The 16,501-nt window shown below is 36.7% G+C and overlaps 1 protein-coding gene across 1 annotated transcript; it reads left to right on the top strand.

Moving 5' to 3' along the window:
- Window positions 1-13,819: 13,819 nt before the first annotated feature.
- LOC107826142 (polygalacturonase-like) lies at window positions 13,820-15,988 on the top strand. The gene is made up of 4 exons (XM_016653092.2): window positions 13,820-14,280; window positions 14,630-14,919; window positions 15,003-15,231; window positions 15,611-15,988. Exons 1-4 carry the CDS (start codon window positions 13,834-13,836, stop codon window positions 15,827-15,829), a joined length of 1,185 nt encoding a protein of 394 aa, XP_016508578.1. The 5' UTR covers window positions 13,820-13,833; the 3' UTR covers window positions 15,830-15,988.
- Window positions 15,989-16,501: the final 513 nt, after the last annotated feature.

Raw genomic sequence — 16,501 nt, 5'->3', positions numbered from 1 at the left:
GAGAGAGTCTTATTGGTAAAAACCCTCATGGGCACGGTAAGGCGATGGAAAGCAGAGAGAAAACTAAAATGAGAGAGTCTTATTGGTAAAAACCCTTATGGGCACGGTAAGGCGATGGAAAGCTGAGAGAAAACTAAAATGAGAGAGTCTTATTAGTGAAAACCCTCGCGGGCACCGTAAGGAGACACTGAGTCGAGAGATGAACAAATGAGAGAGGTTTGTTGGTGAAAACCCGTCAGGGCACTATAGTTGACTTTGTAGAGAGATTGGATCATGGAAAATCCCAGTTGTGAAGTACGAAGACGAGGCACAAAATGAAATATGATTAGGTGAATGGTCTGGGCTGATTAGTCCAAAATGCATGTCATGATCATTGGAGCCAGTTGCTTCGCTCAAATAAGTCTCTTTTTCACTCTTCCTCAAATAGTCATCTTGTTTCAAATTTTCTTCTTTATTCCTAATTCTCGAAGTCATTTTATTTCATTTTCTTTTGGTTCTACTTCTCTAAGTCTTTTTCAATGTTAGTCTTGTTAAGCAAGCAAGAAAGGATTGCAAAGCTTCTTACCAACTTTCAATTGCATAAAGTAAAGTGTGGTCAAAGCATACCAGAAATAACATGATTCAAAATGAAAAATAAGGTGCTAGTGAGAGTTTCAAGTGGTCAAGTGGTTTCGTGAATTTTGAGGAGATATAGAGATTAAAATTGGAAGGACACAAATGTAAAACAGCAGGGTGAGTATGAGGCACTCGGGTCATTCAGAGTTCTGTGGTTGAGGTTCGATTAGAAGGTCAAACAATTCTTTGCTAGCCCAAGGCGGCTAATCGGAACAAAGCATGGCAGTGGAAAATCCACCTTCAGCACGAATGCCGCAAACTAACCACCACATTTTCAAACTGATAAAATTTTCTTTGATTAAAATAGGGGCAGGAAATTTCGTTTGTCCTGAAGGAACCCTCCGTGAAGAAAGCATGTGCCAGACAGGTTCGGCCGTAAATTTTCAGGACCCTCTTGGATAATGAGATTTAATTTAAAATTTTCAGAACCCTCCTAGATAATGGGATTTAGTTTTAGGTTTTCAGGTCCCTCCTAGATAATGGGATTTAAGTTTAAATTTTCAGGACCCTCCTGGATAATGGGATTTAATTTAAAATTTTCAGGACCCTCTTGGATAATGGGATTTAGTTTTAGGTTTTCAGGGCCCTCCTGGATAATGGGATTTAGTTTTAGGTTTTCAGGACCCTCCTGGATAATGGGATTTAATTTCAAGTTTTTAGGATCCTCCTGGATAATGTAATTTAATTTAAAATTTTCAGGACCCTCCTGGATAATGGGATTTAGTTTTAGGTTCTCAGGACCCTCTTGGATAATGACATTTAATTTCAAGTTTTCAGGACCCACCTGCATAATGGGATTTAAGTTCAAGTTTTTAGGACCCTCCTTTATAATAGGATTTAGTTTAAGGTTTACCTTTAGGAAATAGAATTCAGCTTTCAAGTTTTCATTCTTAAGATGAGATTTAATTTTAGTTTTCAAGGCCCTCCTGGATAATAGGATTTAACTTTTAAATTCTTAGGGTTCTTTTGGATAACATGATTCAATTAACACTCACAAATGTTCCCGGTGCCAAACTGGGGCAGAAAAACTTCTTTTGTTTTGTTGTAATGACAGGTGCCCACCTGAGAACAAGGGAATTCATTTCAAAGTTCAGCATCAGGCGCCCACCTGGATAACAAGGAAATTCATTTTCAATATCAGCATCAGGCGCCCACCTGGATAACAATGGAATACATTTCAAGTTTCGCATCATGCGCCCACCTAGATAACAAGGGAATACATTTCAAATTTTGCATCAGGCGCCCACCTGGAAAATAAGGGAATATATTTCAAGTTTTTGCATCAGACGTCCACCTGGATAACAAGGGAATACATTTCAAGTTTTGCATCAAGCGCCCACCTAGATAACAAGGGAATACACTTCGAGTTTTGGCATCAGGCGCCCATCTAGATAACAAGGGAATACATTTCGAGTTTTGGTATCAGGCGCCCACCTGGAAAACAAGCGAATACATTTCAAGTTTTTGCATCAGACGCCCACCTGGATAACAAGGGAATACATTTCAAGTTTTTGCATCAGGCGCCCACCTGGATAACAAGGGAATACATTTCAAGTTTTGCATCAGGCACCCACTTGGAAAACAAGGGAATACATTTCAAGTTTTTGCATCAGTCGCCCACCTGGAAAACAAGGGAATACATTTCATGTTTTTGCATTACGCGCCTACCTGGAAAACAAGGGAATACATTTCAAGTTTTTGCATCAGGCGCCCACCTTGAAAACAAGAGAGTACATTTCAAACTTTGGAATCAGGTGCCCACCTGAAAAATTAGGGAATTCAGTTCGAGTTTTGGCATCAGGCGCCCACCTGAAAAACAAGGGAATACATTTTACGTTTCGGCATGAGGCACCCACTTGGAAAACAAGGGAATACATTTCAAGTTTTCGCATCAGGCGCCCACCTGGATAACAAGGGAATAAATTTTAAGTTTTTGCATCAGGCGCCCACCTGTAAAACAAGGGAATTCATTTCAGAATTCAATTCGAGTTAGCACCAACAAAATCTCGCCTCAAGAGTGCGAGTCAACAGTTCATGATGCACGGCAGAACTACAGAAGTTTCAAGATCAAGTTTGAAGATATATAGATAGGAAACTTGTAAATCATAGATCATAGATTAGCCTAGCTTCTTTTCATTTGGTTTCGGTGTAATAAGGAGTTCAGCAAGCAGCAATAGTGAAATCACAGCTTCCCGGTAGTCTGAGCTACCAAACCCTCCCGAACTACACTGACATGATTTCTTTATAGCCAAGGATATGTTTCTGTCTGATCTTTCAAAAATTCTTCCCATGGAGTATCCAAGTGGGCAAAAATCGCTTGTATCTGCTCACTTTATCTTTGCCCAAAACTCTTCGTGTTTTCGAGCAAAGAGGGGCAGTTGTGAGCACATGATTTTTGTCCTATGTGAAATACTCCTACAAATTAAAGAAATAATTTTTTCCCAAATTGTTTGCAATTTTATAGGATTTTTATAGAATTTTATTAATTGTTGGCATTTTTGTGCACGTCTAATTCTGTTAAAATCATTGAAAATGTCAAAAATAACATGCATTGCATTTAGATTTTGTGTTTATATTTCAGGATTAATTTGTTAATTAATTTCCTTATTAAAGTGAAAATCACAAAAAAAAATATCTTTCAATTTACATTTTTAGCTTTTAATGCTAATTTAGTAATTTTCTTTTCTTTAATTTAGGACCAACTAATTTTGTAAATATAATAATTAGATAATTACCTTAATTTTGCAAATTAGATTAATTTAAGATTTAATTTAGGATTTTAATTAATTAAGAAAAGAAAAAGAAAACAAAAGAAAAAGGAAATTAAAAAAGGGGCATGTTTTAAACCTGAAATTGGGCCAATCTATACCCAAGATCCATCCAAAACCCAGCCCAACACCCAAACATACCCCGTCCAATACCCTAGCCTCCAAAATGACCCCATTTACCCCATCCCTCATCCCAGTCATTGGATTCGTTTGATCCATGGCCCGGAACTAGCCTACCCCTTAACATAAAATTATCCTAACCAAACTCCATCCTAACCCCCCAAATCGTCACAGACCTCTTCCCTTTCCTCTCTCTCTCTCTCTTAACTCCACCGTCTCCGCCTTATTCCGTAGCCGAAAATCGCCCCACGGCGGCGGCGATGCTCAAAATCCCTTCATATTCACACTACACAACCCTGAGCCCTTCCCCAACACCATTCCACAATCAGTTTCCCCAAAAACACCACCCAATTCCATCAATTTTAGATCTTAAGTCTGACCCTAAAAATCCTAAATCACCCAAACGGCCCCAAAATCACACCCCATAATCTCATATCCCTCCTCATCCCGTATTCCGCTTTAGTTCCTCTCAAAACACCCTGAAACTCTTCAAATTTTAGATCTAAAAATGGTCAGAAAATTTCGGGTCTTTTCTTCGATATCTCCATCGATTTTAGCATGCCTTGAGTTTGAAACTAACATTAGCTAATGGCTTTTGTTAATAGCCATTGATTAATGTAAGTTTAAGCTCATTTGGGAGTCGCCGGGATCCGGTTGATTCGCCTGTGATCGGACGGAATGCATGTGGGTTCGGATTTGGCCCATTTTTTATAGCTGGTATTTTCCCCTTCCCTTCTGGATTTATTAAATGGTTTTTGAGGTTTAATTTTGTTTATTAGACAAATTAGGCTAATTGATAAAAATCTTCTAAGTTCGGATTTGTGCCTTTATGTTTTTTCTTTGCTTGCTTTCTGGGTAATTTTTAGTTTCCATATTGTTTTATTTACTTAGTTTGCATGCCTTAGTAGGGCTAATTTCAGTGTCTATGTTCATACTTAATTAGACGTTTGTTAGGTTCTCATCCCAGTAGTCTGTTAATAGGTTTTAACAATTTTCCTTTGAAATTCGTTTTGGTATTAGGTTTGAATATTGTTGTTTTATTTCTTTTCTGAGTTGGTTCATGATTAGTCAAAAGGTTTAATGGCTTAATGATTTGTTCCTTTGATCTTTGTTTAGTATTATTTCTTGTTTGGTGTTGTTGGTCCTGATTTGGGAATAGACAGGACTTATAGGGGGTCAATTGAACAAATAAAAACTTAAGGGGGTCATGGGAGGGGTATACAAATAGAAATTTGGGTAGAAGCTTCTAGAATTTGGGGCAGCTGGCCCTATTTGGCCAACACAAAAATGCTGAAACCAACTAGAAGCTGCCAGCTGTCCCATTTCTGTTAGAAAGATGCTTTTAGGGGCTGTGTGAGGGGATAATTCCCTGATTCAGTTTTTTCCAGCACATGGCATTTAGGCCTATAAAAGTACCATTTTTGCACTCATTTTGGATAGGCGGATACATATTTTAAGATCCTAGAAAACACCCAAAAAATTCTACACTGTTTCGAAAAACTGAATTAATTTCTTCTGATTTCCTGGAGTAAAATAAAACACTCTGAAATTTTCTCTGGGATTTCTGCATTTCTAAGTCAAAAATGGGTTGAGTTCAAGGCTGTGGTTGGCTATTTCTTGCTGCTTGCTCTATGTTGATTTCCTGTTGAAAATCCTTCCCTTGGTTGCTGAATTATTTGCATCTTTTAGCATTTTTGGAAGCAGTTCTTAAGCAGCAAGGTACACACCCTGTCTTATGCTTAAATCTTTGTAAATCTGACTTAATGTAAACACAAAAGATTTTACCGAATGTTGTGTTTGTTATGATGCAATTCATCCTCATTAAATGCAACAACCTTTGAGTTTTCCTTGACCATATAACTCTCTGTTGATTCAGTGTTTCTCATGCTATGAAAACATGTTACGTGTGTGTTAAATGCAGTATTTGTTATCTGTTATATATGGGATATATATATTGTTTCCATTTGTTCATTCTTATCTAATATGGATGTGTTGTTGACTGAGTTTGTGTGATAACACAGTTGTCACATGTGTATAGCCATGCTCTTGGTGGATCTGACCTCGACATGGTCAGATCCATGTGAGTTCAAAGCTTAAACAGGTTTCTGCTCATATATGGGAAAAAGCTGGCAACCTTGTGAAAAACTATTGCCTAGAAATTTAATTGTAATCCTTAATGTAGTTGTTTAATAGTTTTAGGATTGAGTCTGTTTATCATTCCATAGTTGTAGTTTTTGTTCATGAGTTTGTTGATCAATGGTTCATGGTTTTGTGGCTGCTGTTAGGTGAATATAGAATTTCCATGTAAATAGATATGATATATAAAGATATTGGGAGGTTCAGAGGTGAATGCTTTAAATAGTTTTTTTTTCGTAAGTTGGATCTGTGAAAATCCAAGAAAATTGTATAATGGTTTAGCCCTTTTCTGTTGCCTATTTCATTGAGCAGGCAGTTATGCTAGCCATGGTGTAAGTATAAGGTCCAAGTTCATGAACTTTTAAAAATTGAAAAATCATTGCCCAACTGTTAAATAATGCAGGGATTTGTTATCTTAGGATGCATATTGATAAAAATGCCCATACATGCAATGTTAACGTGTTTAATCAGTAAAAGTAGTGTTGCATATGCATTTTCAATTGAATAACTATATAGTTTTGTACATTAGTAGAGGTTGAATATCGGCAGGGGCTTTAGCATGCTAAGGTTATTCCTATTAAAATAATTGGGCTTGATTTTAGCCCAAGTGAGATGGTTTGGTCAAAATCAGACCATGGCATGGCCTCTGAGTTTCCTCCGCTTCATGGGCTCAGTTTTGCGCTTGATTAAATCAGTAATATCATGCATATGGCCTTAACATAATAGGTTTCCTGCTAGCCCATTTTTTTCAAAATAATTAAATGCCTACATACAATTAATAGTTTTAGATTGAACTTTAATCCAATTAAGCTTGAACATCCATAATTCACTTTAGTTGAGTACAAATATTTTTGTAAATAAGTTGAGGCGTGCCATCTAACCACATAATCTATGACACTCACATCAATATCTTAACTAATGTAGAAAAATACTTTGAACTCTCGTAGTTTGCTTTAGGTGCTTTAATTAAATAAATTATCATAGTTGCGGGTATGATTCCCATGACATAGTTCTGATACTTAATTTCCAAATTCGGGGGTATATTTATGTGACCCGGCCATAACAACTAATAATTCTAATAAATTAAACATGTTTTAGATTGTGGGTACGATTTTTGTGACACAATTTTCAATGTATACAAACAAACAAGTGTACGACAATCTTAACTAGTTCCAGAATAATTCCATAAATAATTAAAAGCGGCCAAAGGTTAAAAATGCATAATAGGTATAAAATATGTTTTAAAATCATATAAATAGGCCAATAATAATAGTTGAGCGACCGTGCTAAAACCACGAAACCCAAAAATGCCTAACACCTTCTCCCGGGTTAACAGAATTCCTTACCCGGATTTCTGTATTTCACGGACAGTAAAACAGAGTCAAACTTCCACGATTCGTGATTTTAAACCGGTGACTTGGGACACTATAAATCATCCCAAATGGCGACTCTGAATTTAAATGAATAATCCCGTTTCGATTATTGTTACTTTAATTAGAAAAACTCCCATATATCCCATTTTCGGGTAGAAAAATGAGGTGTGACACCTTGGACTGCGGTCTCCTCTTTTGTTTAACCGAATGGAATTTTGGGTCCAAACTCAATTTATGAGTGGTTACTTCCGGTGGGATCCCTGTCATGTAAAGATAGGACCAAGCGAAATAATCTCTGTTAGCTTTAAGAAAATCAATGAGTTTTTTTCCTGAGCTCGAGGGTTAACCCCGTACCCAAGTATACCTTTCGCTCCAGTAGGTGTTCGATTAATATGACTTTCTCCAACTCCTCGATTGTCGATTTGGAGGCATCGGTGTCATCAGTAGCTTTGAACGATCTTGGACTCCATAATCATCCTCCTCATCTATTCCTCGTTCCTCCGGTTCGACCGAGACCGGCATCTGTAATTGCTATTTAGTTTCTCCCTTGGTCGGCTCCGCGTTCATTGACATCAAAATTGCGGGCATCAGGATTACTTCATTGACTGCAAACATCTCCTTTGCAGCTGGATGCTCTCCGTAGACCATCTTGACTCCTCCCGGTGTAGGGAATTTCAATGCCTAGTAGATCATCAAGGGTACCGCCCTCATGTTGTGAACCCATATCCTTCCGAATAGAGCATTATACCTCATGTCCCCTTCGATCACGTAGAACTTTGTCTCTTGGATTATCCCGCTGGTGTTTACCGGCATGGTTATCTCCCCTTTAGTGGTTTTACATGCCATGTTAAATCCGTTCAACACCCGGACTATCTCAATTGCTCAATGGCCCTTGATCTGATGATATTAGCCAAGCTACCTATATCAATCAACATATGTTCAACTCGAGATTTATTGACAAGTACGGATATTACTAGCATTTCATTGTAAGGTTGCATGATTCTCTCGGCATCCTCGTTGCTGAACGAAATGGTTCCCTCCGAGACATAATCTCGGGTGCGTTTTCCCCTCATGATAGACACTTTGGTGCGCTTTATCATTGGTCCTTGGGGGACATCTACCCCTCCGATGATCATGTTGATGACTTTCTAAGACTCCTCTTATTCGACCTGTTTGTTGGCGTCCATGTTCCTGAAGTGGTTTTTGGCTTGATCACTCAGAAACTTTCGGAGGTGCCCATTGTTGAATAACTGGGAAACTTCTTCTCTCAATTGTCGGCAATACTCGGTCCTCTGACCATGAGTGTCATGATACTTACATATCAAGTTAGGATCTCTTTGAGTAGGCTCAGATCGCAATGGTGGGGTCCACTTGGTCTCTTTGATATGCCCATTGGCTGACACGATGCTGGCAGCATCAACGTTGAAGTTATACTCCGATAACCTTGGTGCTTCCCTACCCTCGAGCTGCTTGTCGAAACTATATTTACTCATCAGACCTCGGCTACTAAGCCCTCGATTGCTTCTCTTCTCATTCTTTGTGGGGTGATGGTCGGACCCATTTCCCCTTCTATCTGTGTTATATGGTTGTACTGATCCCTGACCGACCTTGTCTCATGATCAACAACTCTCTTAGACCTGTTGTAGGCCCTAATGGGATAAACAGACCCAGAAGGGGCTCCGAGTTGGTCATCCTCGACCTGATCTTCGTCTGGTACCTGTTGTGGACGTCAGCCCAAGTTACCGCCAACTACTCTACCAAATTTTGTTTTAGCTTCTGTGAAGCCAAGGAGCTTTGTTGGTTAAGCCCCTAAGTGAATGCCTAAACGGCCCAATCATCCGCAATCGGAGGGAGGTCCATCCATTCCATCTGGAATCATGACACGAGCTCCATGTGCATCTTGCTATCTCTTTGTTTAACCTTGAAAATTTCCGACTTTCTGGTCTCAACCTTGATGGCCCTGGCATGGGCCTTCACGAAAGCATCTGCAAGTATAGCAAACGAGTCAATGGGATTTGGGGGTAAGTTGTGATACCATGTCATCGCTTATTTGGAAAAAGCCTCCCCAAACTTCTTCAGTAACACCGACTCGATTTCATCATCTTTCAAGTCTTTCCCTTTTATGGCGCATGTATAGAAGGTCACATGCTCATTCGGATCTGTGGTTCCGTTATATTTTGGGATATCGTACATATGAAACCTCTTTGGGTTCAGCTTCGCTGCCGCGCTTGGGGGAAAAGGCTTTTGGATAAAGTTCTTAGAATCCAGCCCTTTCAATATCGAGGGTGCTCCTGGGATTTGATCGACCCTGGAATTGTATGCTTCTGCCTTATTTTCATTAGCCTCAATTTTTTTCTCACCCGATTCCACCTACTTCGTTAATGCTTCAAGCATTTCATTATATCGAGGTTGACCCCGGGCTCGGCTTCACCCGGTCTCTCGATGGTTTATTCATTTCTTCGGGTGCTTTTCCGGGATTGTTCGGGCTCGACCCTACTGGGGGTGTGGCTTTGGTTCTATAGTTGTGTTATCGCCACATGTTGAGCCTGAAACATTTCGAAGATTAGCTGCAGGCTTACCCCCATCACCTTCGCCTTTGGGAGCCTCCGATCAGTTGGTCGGGGTCCCCCGCGAATGTTGTTTCTGTGATAAGTTAGTGGATTGACGTCGATGGCCACCTGTGAGTTAGCATCGACCGGATCGGCAACTATGACTCCATTGGGATTAGTAGGAGGCACCTTGTTGCTAGGCACCAAATTATTGTTTTCGCCATGATGGCTAGACTCAGCATCAACGTTCAAGCAGGTAGACTGAGAATTTGACATTTTTGAGTCGACCTGAAATTAAGACTTTAAAGATCAAGCGTAAAACAGAATGTGTTATGGAGATTTGTATCAAGTCACCACTATTATCCTTAGCCCCATGGTGGGCACCAAACTGTTTACCCTTGAATCGAATAATAATTAAATTTGTACGCGGTTTTAAGGATATGTGGATTGATTCAACACAAATAGTCAGGAATATTAAATAAATGAGTTAAAGATAAAATGAATAATCAAACCAGTTGTAATGTTACGGCCTAGCCCGACTTAGGTTGAACTATAGTTTTGCCCTCGGTCGGACCCCTGGTTCGAACTCAAATCGGATGAGGAACAAACAGTTAAGTAAGTATCTTTGCAATAGCTAGAAAGCAGAAAATGAATTTGTATTACCTTGATTTGCGTATTATAATGTCCATAAAAAGAAAAAAAATCTCCCATTTATATAATAAGGGAGTTTCATCCCTAATACAAATCTAAAGAAGGTAAAAATCTTTCTTGCTCATTAATTACGGATCCGACATAGGCGAGATCCACGCTGTGATATCCGGTCATGTACGAATATCACGGCCCCTTATCTGTCATGCATAACCGTTTACCGTATTTTCCAAGGTTTTAGAACTCATTCTGGTTCTGGGGAGCGTCGCTTTATTATGCTCGGTGACGACACATCGTTCTTCTTTCAGGGGTCTCGATACGGAGGGTTTCTGGACTCAATTTTAGTCTCGTGCATCCATTCTCTTTTCCCGTTTTCTCCACCTGAAAATCGGGGTATGCTATATCCCGATTTTACCCGTATACAATATTAACAAATTCCTAACATGTGTAATTAATTTATTCAAAATTCAATATAATAAGGTGTCTTTTCTAGAATTCAGAATTTATAAACTCAAAATTCTGGATCTGCTTCTGTCAGAGGTTATGTGACTAGTTGGCAGCTGGCATAGTATAGTTGCAATGCTCATTCACATCATCCATATATTGACTTTTAGAAAGCCAACCTGAAATATGGAATCCCAAAAACAAGAATATGTGAGTGCATGAAATATGCAGCAACCCCTTTTTGACGACTCCTTTAATTTCTGCATGCAACTTTGTGAACAAAATGTATATAACAAGTTAACAACAGTCGGCGGCGTCAGCCCGTGGTTGAAGGGATTAGGAAATTTAATCTTAGCATAAAATAATGCATTATTTGGCTGGAGGGATTAAAACTCACCGCATAACTTATGCAGATTTGCGTTGGCCGTACAAGAAAATATTAATTTCCGCGTAACTAATGTAGTGCTTGTTTGTCTGTATTAAATAAAATACACGCATTATACATAAATATTTACTGTATAATATGCTCATACTTTCAACTATTAAACAAATACTAATATCCACTGTTTGCTCTTTTACCACAATAAAATTCTATAATAGTGAAAAGTGAACCTAACAAATTGTCACATCCACCGCACCATCGTCCCCTAACAAATCAGTTGTCACGAAGCTCCGCCAAAAAAAAAAAAAAGCAAACAAATGATTAAAGAAAGAACTATTCGTGCACAAAACATCTTCATTCACGAAGGCTCCAAGAAAGGATGACACCCAAAAGGTGTAACGTAGACAGTCTATCTTGATGCAAATATTAACGACTGACAGAGACGGCTCAAAGGATTAAATGGCCTAAAGCCGAGCTATATTAAGAAGCCTCTTAAATTTATTTTGTAAAATTCATATAATAATGAGACACAAAAAATTTGCTTTCTGATCTGTTGATCCATCAAACTATGACTAAATAAAGTAGCTAAGTCAAAGACTGTGAGTTAAAATCAGAAAATAAAAAAATCAAAAATATGAGAAGAAATGAATGAACTTAGAGGAGGATAACTTAAAACTAAAGAGGAAGACAAAATACGCTTACTACTAAGAGAAAAAATTTATTGTTATTTTCTAACTCATCTTTATAACCTCAACAAAATAAATAAATTGTTAAAACTTAAAATCTCTTATTATAGTTATTATATAAACTCAAGTATATGTTATGCATTCCTAGTAATATTTTTGGGGCCGTGTAGTTTTGGGGGCCTAAGGCAATGGCTTTAGTAACTTTATCCTTCGCCCCTGATGACTGATTCCAGGGCTCGAATTTGTAACCTATAATTACAAAAATTAAAGACAATTCTACCGTTACTTCAAAGTCCTCTATCGTAGCAAACAAATGACACTTTGAGATATATTAATAAAAGAAGAAAATTACAGCTATGACCATTAGTATCTTGTCCAAAATAGTTGCATCATGCAGAAAAGGTGACGTGAAAAAGGAATTACTACAGTCTACATATTTCATGCATGCACGTATCCTTGTTTTTGGGATTCCATGTTAGCTTTTGTTAAAGTAAATAAAAAGTTAGTATAATTGAATTTATAGTACAACTTTATCATTTCAAAGCCACTAGCTAGCTACATAGGGTTAGGACAATTGCCATCGGATCTTAAAGTCCTCTTTTGTTTTGGTTCAAACTTCAAAGTTTTCAACAAGTTAGTAAATACTTCAACACGTTTAATTTGGAGAATAATTAATGCAATCATTTCAAACTTTATAATAAAAAATTGTGACATGACTTCCACCTGGAAGATAAAATGCATATTCTTTCTAAGAGTTTAAGTTATACATATAATCTGTGTAAACTTTTACATATACTATCAAGTCACCTAAAGAAAATGTATAGATAAGCCTCCTTAAAATACGAGATTCGTAATTTTAAAAATAAAACAGATTACCAGCTAAACCATGCATGTAAAGGTGACCTTATGATGTCAAAATTTCTCTCTTTCTAAATATTATGGTGAATTGGTCCTTCCTAGATTTTCACATGTAGAAGTTATGTCAATTTAACCATACGTGTGCTTTTGCTTAAGCTCAACTATAGCTCCCAAATACCTAGTAGGCTATGTTCCTCATAGGTTAAAATAGTCCATAAACCACAAGGAATCTCATTATCCATAAACAACAGTCAACTTAGGATAAATCAACTTGAACTTGTAATAGTATCCACCTAATATATTTTTTGACCCGATCCCTTATACTTAGTTCCTAATTCAATAGGAGTACTTAGTAATTAATACATGCACGTGATTTTAGAGCCTCACCTTATAATGCATTGGCAAATTAACAGTGCTATGTAAAAATTTCAATATATCAAATGGAAGGATCAATACCTTTAATCAAATATTGTTCAAATTTACGTTTAACATGCATGTAAATGCATTTTAGAAACAACAAAATAGGCTTCTCATGTCATTTTATTCCCTCTTGAAGTGTCTCTTGGACAAATTTTAATTTTAAACGGAAAAGGAGGGCTGCAAAGAGTTATGGGTGTTAAATTTCTGTCTTTTAAATCTTTATAGGAGTATATAACATTACAACACATTTAATTAATATTCAAATGTATAAGAAACATAAGCTGCTCATATGTTTGAACTCCCCCCCCCCCCAGTTTTCTCCTTGAAATAAGGTGCCAACAATTGGTAGATTTTCCCATGTGATTGCGTATGTATCTCAAGTCTTATTTCCCAAATTCCAACATTAGGGAGAAAACCCCACTACCCACTACTCCTCCCGGTGGCTTAGCAATATACAGTGAAGAGTGGTCAGAACATCTTTCATCGAAAAATTATATTATGCATATAAAAGATTATATTGTGTATATAAATCAAAAATTATTTTTTATATATGTATATTAAATCGTGAACATTTTTAGTGAAATTTCTGATTTCGCCACTAGCCCGCCCCAAAACCTAATTACTTTCATTGAAGCCTAAAACCGTCTATTAAAAAAAGTTTACGTTTTTCAAAATTCTATTTTTTTTCATGAAAATACCACACTGATATTGACACACAAATAACTCAAAGCCTTTGCACCAAAAAAAAAAAAAAAAAAACCAAAGCCTATAAATATCCCTCCAAACAACTCAAACTCCTCATCACTTTTCCAAGCCCACATCTAGAAAACAAAAATGTTGAGCAAAATGAGTCCCTTAGCAATTTTCCTAATTCTCTTCATCTTCCTTTTCAACTTATCATCATCAGCAAGTACTATGTACAATGTCCAAAATTTTGGAGCCAAATCCAATGGAAAAACTGATTCATCAAAAGCATTTCTGAGTGCATGGGCTGCAGCCTGTGCTTCTACTAGCCCGGCCACTATTTACGTGCCACGTGGAAGTTACTTGATTCGTAATGCATACTTTTATGGCCAAACATGCAAGAGCAAGGCTATTACTATACGTATTGATGGCACTCTCTTAGCTCCCTCTGATTATAATGTAATTGGAAATGCTGGAAATTGGATCATATTCGAAAAAGTTAAAGGTGTTTCCATCTATGGTGGAACCTTTGATGGTCAAGGTGCTGCTCTTTGGGCTTGCAAAACCTCCGGCAAGAATTGTCCTGAAGGCACTACGGTATGTTTTGTTACTCCTTTGTTGTTTCATTTTATCTGACATTATTACTATCTGTCGAGTCAAACAAGTTCTTTTTATGATTATTGTCTCAAGTGATTTTTTCAGAAAATTTTAAATTATTAATCATTGTGACTTATAGTACTTTTATTTAGTTTCAAAATTTGTAAATTTTATTTTAAAATTTTTGAAAATTCTATGTAGGGAGTACTTTATTCCAGTTCAAGCTATTAAGAATGCTCTAAAAGAGAGGAAAAAACCCTAGAAATTTGCAATTTACTAGAGAGTTTTGATGATTTGTTTCATCAAACAATCATCTTTGTTTCAATTTGACATTTAAATTTTGGTGCAGGCATTGGCCTTTTACAACTCGAACAACATCACAATCAATGGAGTAACTGCAAAAAATAGCCAAATGTTTCACATTTTGGTAGATGGATGCAAAAACGTGAAGCTACAAGGAGTAAATGTCTCAGCTCCAGGAAATAGCCCTAACACCGATGGAATTCACGTACAATTATCGATAGGAGTCAGTATTATGAACTCTCATATTGGTACTGGAGATGATTGTATCTCAATTGGCCCTGGAAATTCTAACTTATGGATTGAAGGCATTGCTTGTGGCCCTGGTCATGGAATCAGGTTCGGAACATAATATCGCATGTCTATTCAATTATTGAGTTTGATGATAAATGATTATTGATTGGCTTCTATTCAAAGTGCAGCATTGGAAGCTTAGGTTGGAAAGTACAAGAGCCAGGAGTCCAAAATGTAACAATTAAGAGTGTTACATTCACTGGAACAGAGAATGGTGTGAGAGTGAAAACTTGGGCAAGGCCTAGCAATGGATTTGTTAGAGGTGTTCGCTTTCAGCATATACTTATGACTGATGTTCAAAATCCTATTATTATTGACCAAAATTACTGCCCTAATCATGAAAATTGTCCTCATCAGGTAATAACTAAACATTTAAGTAGGTGTTTGTACATAAAAATTACTGTATAATTTTTTTTTGAAAAAGTTGTATTTGGAGTTAAGTTGAAAAATGGTATTTGAAATTTGAAATTATGTTTGAACATTCATTTCACTTAAAAAATATTGTAGTTCTGGGAGTGGGGAAAAAGTTTTTTCTGAAAATTTTGAAAAAGTGGTTTTTGAAAAATTCATTTTTCAAAAAACTTACAAAATTTTACGGATAAATACATTTTTGAAAAAAAAAAAGAATTCTTTTTATGGACGAACAGGGCCTAAATTTAGCATACAATGATGATAAGATTAATGATAAAATTAGATCATGTTCCCTTAATCTAATATTACATTATTCGTTTTTTAGGGATCAGGCGTAAAGATAAGTGATATAACGTATCAAGACATACATGGAACATCAGCTACAGAAGTTGGAGTGAAATTTGATTGTAGCAAAGTAAATCCATGCAGTGGAATAAGACTTGAAAATGTGAATCTAAGTTACAAAAATCATCCAGCTGAAGCTACATGTGTTAATGCTGGAGGAAGAGCGTCTGGTTTAGAACAACCTACTAGTTGTTTATAAGTAAATGTAAAATAATAATTATTTATTTGTATAATACCATTCTATATACTTTCACAAGATGAAAATAAAGTTGTGGTCATCTTATCAAGAACACTGTATACTAATATTAAAAATTTAATATATATACCTTGAAAAAGCAAAGAAAATGTAGATTTTTGGCTGCTATTGCATGCAGGCTCGAAGTCTTAAAGGATACCTTAGATTTCTTTTGTTATATTTTATTGTTTCTTAAGTGATATATGCCTCCTGCAACAATTAATATTTTGTGAAATGTCTTTTTTGAGACTTTTATTTCATGCTGCGCAATATGTATGATTTTTCATAAGCGACATCGAAACAAGGAAATGAATAAATCTTTATATTGAAAGTGTTATTAGATTTAATATTTGTACCCAATATTATTTGGGAAATTTTCATAAAGCACTATCTTTTAGTAGTAGTTAGTCATCTATAGATACCATTTGATATATTACGGATTATAGATACCTTTTATGTGGTTATAAGATGTATTTGATGTATTTAAGCTATTGTATTCATGAATATAGTAGCAAAAATAGGTGTGAATCAGGGAAGTCCAGCTAATCAGTTGTTGTATTCGAGTGTATTCGACTACGTTCATGGAGTGAAACATGGGATTACAACTGGACAGATTATTGTATTCGACTGTATTCA

Source organism: Nicotiana tabacum, chromosome 20 (assembly GCF_000715075.1).
Source record: "Nicotiana tabacum cultivar K326 chromosome 20, ASM71507v2, whole genome shotgun sequence".
Taxonomy (NCBI): Eukaryota; Viridiplantae; Streptophyta; class Magnoliopsida; order Solanales; family Solanaceae; genus Nicotiana; species Nicotiana tabacum.
This window is presented reverse-complemented; position numbering and strand designations above follow the sequence as displayed.